The sequence below is a fragment of the Gopherus evgoodei genome, unplaced genomic scaffold (assembly GCF_007399415.2).
Source record: "Gopherus evgoodei ecotype Sinaloan lineage unplaced genomic scaffold, rGopEvg1_v1.p scaffold_36_arrow_ctg1, whole genome shotgun sequence".
Classification (NCBI taxonomy): Eukaryota; Metazoa; Chordata; order Testudines; family Testudinidae; genus Gopherus; species Gopherus evgoodei.
In genome coordinates, this window is record NW_022060038.1 from 2168382 (window position 1) to 2177212 (window position 8831).

General features: G+C 43.6%; 1 protein-coding gene across 1 annotated transcript; it reads left to right on the top strand.

Annotated features, from left to right (window-relative positions):
• Positions 1-6127: 6127 nt before the first annotated feature.
• Positions 6128-7078, top strand: LOC115641919 (putative olfactory receptor 52P1). Its single transcript, XM_030545274.1, has one exon. It carries the CDS (start codon positions 6128-6130, stop codon positions 7076-7078), a length of 951 nt encoding a protein of 316 aa, XP_030401134.1.
• The last annotated feature ends 1753 nt before the right edge of the window (positions 7079-8831 follow it).

An 8831-nucleotide genomic window follows, 5' to 3' on the forward strand; every position in this document is an offset into this window, starting at 1 on the left:
GGGGCAAAAGGGTAATATGATGGATAGCATTGTTTTGTTCAAAGCAACATGTACAAGGTGAGAGGCGGCACCTTACTACATAGAGGGGTTGTACCTTGCTACGTAGAAGGTTTGCACCTCATAAGTCAGGAGTGATGTGCAACTTGTTTGGACCTGTGTATAAGAATGCATCCCTGGGGCTGTGTCTTTGTCCGGCCGAGGGGGCAGTGGAAAGTCCCGCTACTGACTGAGCCGAGTCCATTGACCAGGGGCACATATTAGTTATATGCCCTATAGAGTAACAATCTAGGGGGAACTATAGTTGTGTCCAATACGGCAATAAACCTGGCCGATGTGCCTCCATACCTTACTTGAGTCTGTGGTCATTGGGGGTTCTCTTTGGGCCTGCTGTGTCAGCTATCTGCGCAGAGCTGGGGCAGCACTCAGAGGGAACACATGCACGCAGCCGAGTGATATCAACATTGAAGAGAGCAGAGCACCACACCGGTAGAGTCTGACAACAATCTCAAGTTTGTGAATTCAATCCTTGTGGGGGGCCACCTAAGTGTCCAGTTTAAAATCAGTACTTGGTCCTCCAGCTCTGTGAGATAGGTGTATATATTATTATATCTGCTGTCATGTTGAGTGATAACAGGGCCATGAGAGGCTGAATCACCAGCAAAGCAGTGTGGGAAAGGGCCAGCCCCGCAGAGTTTAGAGGAGCACTGCAGTTTCCATGGCTCCCAGACTCAACTCTGAAGCTGATAACCCATCACACTCATACCTTCGGGATCCAAAAAGAGGCCTGCAGGAACTTGTGATGTAAGCATGCGGCAAGGAATGTATCCAGTACAAAACACCCAGATGTAGAAGCTGTTTGATTCCTTTACCACTGTGTTCTCACCCCAGCAGGGCAGAACATGGTACTAGTTCTCACACAGCATAGCATAACCCCTTTTCTGCATCAGTTTCTGAAAGATCAACACAATATTGAAATGTGATGATTACCTGATGCTGAGAGGAGATGGAATTTTAGAACATTTTGTGCTTCCAGATATATAGCCATTTTCGACCTCACAAAGGAATACTGGCAAATATTTTTGATGCCAGAATCCTGCGAGAAGAAAGCCTTTTTCACCACTTATATAAATTAATGGTCATTTAATTTGGCCATCATAGAGTGGAATTGACTCTTTCACTTTGCAGGATGCAGCAGTACACTGCTACGATCAATTGAAAATGGTTTTGATCCCGTATCTTGTGCCAGTATCCTCACACGTAGAGCAGCTGGCAGCACTTTACACACAGAAAAGAAAAGACATTGTCAATTGCTAGGCTGAACAAGAGGGTGCAAGACTCAGTTTGCCCTGACAATCTGGAGCCTCTGGTATCAGCAAATAATTTCTTCACTCCCAGGGGAGGCTCTCAAGCTGGAGTTCTCCAGGCTCTATTTTCTGCTCATCCCACTGCTCACAGAGCCAAGGGAATTGTCTGGAAGTCCTGGCCAATCTGAGAGTCTGCAGGGACTGTACTGGGGATTCATAAAGGTCACTGCCCAGTGTGGAGAGTATCAGACATGTGAGATTCATACCTTGACTCTTAGGGCTCTGCCTTTCTGTCACCGTGAGGAGAATTCATCGCTCTGCTGAGCAGGATTTTGGTGAGTTGACTGTTTGTGCACTGTAGTTAGTGGCAAGGGCTCAAGAAGGATTCCAGGGTAAAATTCAAGCACCATCTGGGGAGAAATTCCACAGCACAGTGACTTGAACTGTTTGGTATTGTCAGAACATGAAGGGATTTCCTGGTAAAACTGAAACTACAAATGTACTGGAAATAGTTTAGCCAAATATTTGTTTTTAAGATCAGTTCTTTGTCTCTTACTGTGTCTCTCTACCTGTCTCAATAGCTTCCTTTTTGGCGTGGTGTGGTATTTTTTCTGAGTCTCTCAATTTTTCCAATTCAGTGACTTCACTGTCCTATTAGGAAGTGCATCCGAAACCTCTGCAGTGAGTATGTGCGTTACCAGAGGGTTCACAACAAGAATGAGTCACACACTGGCCAGATTCTACTCGCACATTCTGCCTTCAGTGGGTCACTCTGGATCGAAACTGGCCTCCTTGAGAGGAAAATCAGCGCCCACATGTTTTGGAATCCCCATCTTTCATACCCTCAGAATACCATATAAACTGTGGGTTTACTTCAGACTCTTTCAGCATCCTAACAGAAACACGTTCTCTGTAGCAGGACCCGAATCTGTGATTTTTGCAGCTTGTAGCCGAAAGTTAAAAACGTCAGGTGAATCTGGTCCCATTGAGATCGATGGCAAGGCTCTGAAATCAGCCTGGAGTTCACCCTAAATCCACATATAGAGACTGAAATAAATAGCCTGATTTACACTGGCCATGAGCCTCCAGTGTCTTCAAGTGCAGTTGTCCTGTGACTGTAAGAACGGGTGAGCTTGTTTGAACCAAAATGAACTTCCAGGAGAGTTGGTGAAATCTTAAACTCACAGGCTTAGTTATTCAGAACTCTTAGGATAATGATTTTTTCTAGAAGGGAGGGAAGTCTGCTCTTTCTCTCCCCCAGTATCTCAGGTTCTGGAGTGGTTGAGAAGCACTAAAAGGCAGTAAAAATTAAAGCATGTTTCTGGAATAGAGGAAACCACTTGGGGTTGGAAATCTGAGTGGGGGAGGTCCAGGAACACACAGTGCATGTATGTTGGGATGGGGCGGAGGGGGAATGTTGTATCCAGATCACAGTGGTGCGGAGCTGAAACTGAGCAAAATATGGTCCTGCCTAATGCACAGCCTGAACTGCTGCTGGGGTTCCCTTCACCCCCAGAAAGACAGTTCAGGCCGATCTCCGCCTTTTCCCTGGTGCAGGCAGACACTGAGTTTAACCTCATCTGAGGAGGTATTTCTGTGAGCTGTCGCTGTGGCGTCTGGCACCTGAGTGAGGGGTATCACTGTGTGGCAGGGATGGAAGTTGTGCAGGGTGGGCACCTGCCCTGGCAAGCCACAGAACTGCAGCATGGGTGTCACAACCCTTACTCAGTTTTCAATCCGACTGTTGTTATGTAACTTGAGGCATTTTGCCGGTGAAAAGAACCACTGATCTTTGTGTGACACTGCACCCCATACTCTTCATTGTGATATTATGATATGATCTTGGGTTCTGTGGGGGTTTACTTTTGGCTGAGAAAGCTGTTTGGGAAAGGCCTAGTCAAGGCAATGAGCCATAAGGGGAAACGGGTTCTTCACTCCCCACGTAAGAGGAGTCCTGGGAACAACTGAGGAAAAAAGAGTGAACTGGAAGACATGCTAGACCCAGACTAAAAGTATTTCTAGCCTCTGTATGGAAACCTGAGAAACCCAGGCTGTAAAGCAGATGCAGCTTGTGCCTTGAGATTCTTCCACACTGCTTGTATCATCAATCAGGATGAGAAAACTGCTAAAGCATAGTCAATCGAACTAGTGTACTAAGCTTAGTTTGTGTTTTTGTTTATTTGCTAGTTCATCTGCTTTGATCTGGTTGTTATACCTTGTAATCACTTTAAATCTATTTGTTGTAGTTAATAAATTAGTTTTTATATTTTAACCTAAACCCAGTAAGCCTTGAAATGAAGTGTCAGGGGGTGGGCGAGGGGGGAGAATCTCAGCTTGCTTACTGCAAGTGTGCATTGTCCTCCCCATCTTCAGGGAGGGACGAAGAGGGTAACTAATTCATACTGGTCAGAGTTTGGACCAGGGCAGGATGGTCTAGCTCTGGGGTCCTCGACTGTGTATCAATCGTGAGAAATTTTACGCAAGAGTGGCAAATTTCTAAGCATGCTCTAAGTGAGGCTACTCTTGCTACACCCATACACACCACATGATGCTTCAATGACAGCTATACAGAAACAACTCATAATCTGAGAAGTATGCACGCTACATAATGAGAGCGGGGAACTCTGGGACATGCCTAAAACAATGGGCCACTGGGTCACGGATGTTAAACCCAGGATGCTCTGGGACCATTAGATAGCAGCTCTGTTAGTCAATGACAAGAGTTGACCATTTCCCAGTACAGAGATTTTATGGGTAAAGTCATTATTTTTTTCACCTAAAACGTTCATCCGTGCAGTGCCTGATGGGACCCATCAGAGTTTTGAAATACATGCCCAGTTTAATATTTCCAAGGTGTCACAGTCAAATAAGAATTTCTCCACATATGACTAAATTCAACATCATCATGAATTGAAAAAATACCTTCAGTAAGCTCAGGCACGAGCTTGCAGGGAAAATGCCTCAACCTGACTCTGGACTGGACCAGTACATTCCAAGGCAAGATGGGATCATAGTGATCATCTAGTCTGTATAACACAGGCTTTTATAACACAGGCCTCAGAATTTTCTTAAAATAATTCCTGGACCAACTTCTTTCAGAGAAACATCCATTCTTTCAGAGAAACATCCAATCTTGGTTTAAAAATTCTTAATGATGAAGAATCTGCCAAGATGATTGGTAAATTATTCCAATGCTTAATTATTCTTACCATTTCAAACCTTATGCCTTATTTCCAGACAGTATTTCAATAACTTCAATTTCTAGTCATTGAATCCTGTTATACCTCTGTATGCTAGCCTGAAAAGCCAATTATTAAATATTGGTTCCTTTTGTATGTACTTACAAACTGTTATCAAGTGACCCCTTAACCATCTTTGCTAAACAACACAGTGTAAGGAAAGTTTTCTAATCTTGTGATAATTCTCTGAACCCTCTTCAGTGTATCAACATTCATCTTTAATCATGGACACCAGAACTGGACACAGGATTCCAGCAGCGGTCACACCAGAGCCAAATATACAGGTAAAATAACATCTCTACGTCTCCTTCAGATTTCCCTGGTAATCATCGCAGGCTCTTGGCCACAAGGTCACACTGGGAGCTCATGCTTAGCTAATTACTCCTTCATGCCCCCAAATCTAGTTCACAGTCAGTGTGCTTCCCATGATAACCCCCACCCCATCGTACGAGCATTGCCTACATTTTTGTTTCCAGATGTAGATATTTAAATGGCTATATTAGAACATATGTTGGTTGCTTCGACCCAGTTTGCCAGTCAATCCAGATTGCCCTGAATCAGTGACCTGTCCTCTTCATTATTTACGATCCCCCAATTTTTGTGTCATCTATAAACTTCATCAATATTCAGTCAAGAGATGGGTTAGCATGTGTGCTTCTGACACATCTCTCCTTACACCTGTCAGATAGCACCTGTTACTTATGTTTCAGACAACGCTGGGTTCCAGCAAGAAAGTGTCTCACCAAAAGAAACAAGGGAAGTAACTGGGGTGCCGTCTGTAGCCCAAAATACCACAACATTTGTGCTGCCAGTGCGCATTCTCTTGAGTACAAAGTCATAGATCTGTATGAGAATGTCTTTTTCATAAGGGAAACTTGGCTCTTTTACAACATAGGAACTGCATCGTGGATCAGACGTATGGTCCAGAGTCCTCTCTCCAATAGTGACAGCCCCAGATGCTGCAGTACAAGGTGTAAGAAATCCTGCAGTAGATTGATTCTGTGGGGTGGTGTGACCATCATGAGAGTGTCACCCTAATGTCTATCACCTAGAGGTTGGCTTGTGCCCTGAAACACGTGGGCATATAAAATTTCCAAAATATTTATTTAGCTGTACTATTGTAACTGGATAGTCTCACAATCCATGAAAATGTCCAAACTCTTCCTGATTCTTGCTTAGCTCATGGCCTCAGCTACCTTTCGTGGCAAGGAGTTCCGCAGTTTAATTAGGCATCAAGTGAAGAAAGCATTCTTTTTTAATCCGCTTTGAATTTGCAATATTTCGGTTTTATTGAATGTCCTCTTGGTCTTGTTTTAGAGAGTAGATCGAGCATGTGTTCCCTCTGTCTTCTGCAATTCACCTGGCTTGGCTAGCTCCCTCTGAGAACTTCTCTAGACTTGATTATCACTTAAATAATTTGGTGACATCTGCAAATGTTGCCACCTCATTGCTCAACCTCTTTCTAAATTGTTAATAGCTACAAAATATTTACCGTACTATTTGCTATAAAGTGTGTAATCCCCTTCACTGTGCTTCTCCCCCTTCACAGGGACCTTGAGCATTGATCAACATGTTAACCACCTCATGGCAGATTTCAACCTCACTAACTTTGACCCATCAACATTCATCCTAATGGGCATCCCTGGCCTAGAAGCTGCTCACATTTGGATTTCCATCCCTTTCTCTATGCTGTACATAATCGGCCTGTTGGGAAATTTCATGGTTCTGTTTGTTGTAGGGAAAGAGCAGACCCTGCACAAGCCGATGTACCTGCTACTCTGCATGCTGGCGCTCACAGACATTTGCTCGTCTACCTCCGTCATGCTGATGGCACTATGTATATTTTGGTTCAATTTGAAAGGCATTACTGTGGGTGGCTGCTTCACCCAGATGTTCTTCATTCACATGTTTCCTGTTATGCAGTCAGCCGTCTTCGTGGCAATGGCCTTTGATCGCTATGTTGCCATATGTAACCCTCTGAGATACGCCACCGTCCTCACCAAAGCACGAATAGCAAAGCTGGGGCTTGTAGGTTTGATAAGAGCTGTTCTCATCGTACTGCCCATGCCCCTTCTCCTGAGCAGGCAGCCATTCTGTGCCAACCACATTATCCCCCACACGTACTGTGAGCATATAACTGTGGTGAAGATGGCATGTGTGGACGCCACTGTCAACAGGACATATGGCTTGGTGATGGCATTTGTAGTCTCTGGGTTAGATCTGACACTGGTTGTCCTGTCCTACAGTCTGATCATCAGGGCCATCCTCAGAATCTCCTCCAAGAAAGCTTATGAGAAAGCCCTGAACACCTGCACAGCCCACCTCTGTGTGATGCTGACATCTTTTACTCTCTTCTTTTTCTCTGCTCTGACACACCGGTTTGGTCAGCATATCAGTCTCCATGTTCGCATCATCTTGGCCAATCTCTTCTTCCTCCTCCCCCCCATATTCAACTCATTTATTTATGGGGTCAAAATCCAAGAGCTTCGTGACAAAGTGGTCAAATACACCTGCAGAAAGGGCCTCAGACTTTAATCCTCTGTAACAAGGAGGGGAAAGAATATTTCCTCATTAATCAAGAGTACTTTGTCCCAGTTTGTCTGAGCGCAATGTTGTACAAATTCACAGTCTCAGAACTTCCTCACACCAAATGTCTTATCATCCCATCACCAAGCACTGCTCTCTCCATAGCTGAGTTCCCTCTCTCCGATCATTACCTGACCTCTTTCAGCATCACTCATCCCCACACACCCTGTCACTTGGCCTTTCCATGAATTCCAGACTACCAGAAGATTCTGCAGCTTTCTGAAGCAAGGGGCTTTGCATTAACCCTTTGTGAACAGGGTTCTTGATCAGTTTGAGAAACTCAAGCTCCGCTTTCAGAAAGCCAAAGACAAGGAGAAAAGCTACAATGCTGAACTTCTTTTTCATATATGCAATGATCCAGGAGTAAAATTTATTTGATTTTGCTATGTCCAGTAATTCAGGAAGCCTGGAGGATAAACCAAATGTTTTATTTGGAAAGTGATAATATAGGAAAGCTGCTGCAGGAATTGAGAGCATTCTTGCTGGTGAGAGTTGTGAAACTATGTATTTTTGAGACCGTGACTGCTGTATTAAAGTATGACCACAACCATTGAGTCAAATTACTCAGCAGATTGCATAGATGCTTTCCACCTGGAGCTGTCAAAACAGACACTGACTGTTCATATTGTTGAAGAAGTCAAAAAAGGTGTCGGGATTTCATGTTGGAGTTTTTGAAACAGATGAAACAGAGACAGCCACCAAATGTCGGGATGATTGAATTGCTTGCAGTACTATGTCCTTCTACTGCTCTCAGCTTGGCATGACTTAGATTGTCTGATATTTCATTTTTGCCATTGATTTGTGGATGCTTTGGACAGTTGAAGCAGCAGCAGAAGCAGCAGAGTTTTGCCTTTGATTCACTGGCCTTATGTTCAGGAAAACCAAGTTGAGCACTTTGAGGTTTAAGCTCTCGAACACACGGATTCTGCTGAGGACAAAGACTTTAGTGAACTTGGCTTGTTTGTTCTTTCATTACTCTCACTACTTTTTAGCAACACTGCAGTTGAATGATTGTTTTCTCAAATCAACTTAATAAAAACAAAATTGCGCAAGAAAATACTAGAGGAACTTATAGAAAATACTCTTATTAAGGAGTTTATGTAACAACAACAAAATCTGTTGTGAACTGTTTGCACCAAAGAAAGGAATGATTGCACTGGTCACTGATGATATGCAGGACCAGCAGCAGTAGTATTCTACTCCCAACAAAGACAGTGAGGATGAAATGTTGACTTTTAGAGACTAACAGTAACAAACAAATTCAACTCAAAATATGAACATTTTCTACTAGCTTCCAACCCTCAATAGGGATACAAGTACCATTACTGGGGTTTTGATTCTGAATTTCACTATCATCTCACAGCTTTGTGGTTAAAGTGGACCAACTCCTGCTGGTGATTATAGATTTTTTTTTTAAATCTTATCTGTACAAGGTATGTAATGAAATCTTCCATTTCTTTCTTGATGTATAGACCAATGTGTTAATTAAAAAAACCTTCTTCATTTCAAGAAATAGATGGGGTTACTTTTAGGTTAGTTTTTAAGTCACTTTGGACTATTATTGCAGTAGAAATCTGGCAACCCCAAAACCAGAGGGGCCCAGGAAGCAGCCCAGAAGGCAGAGCTGGGCTGATGCCAGAGAAGTGGCACTGAGCCAGACGATGCAGGGCTGGGCTGGAGGCAAAGCAGCATTGAGGCAGAG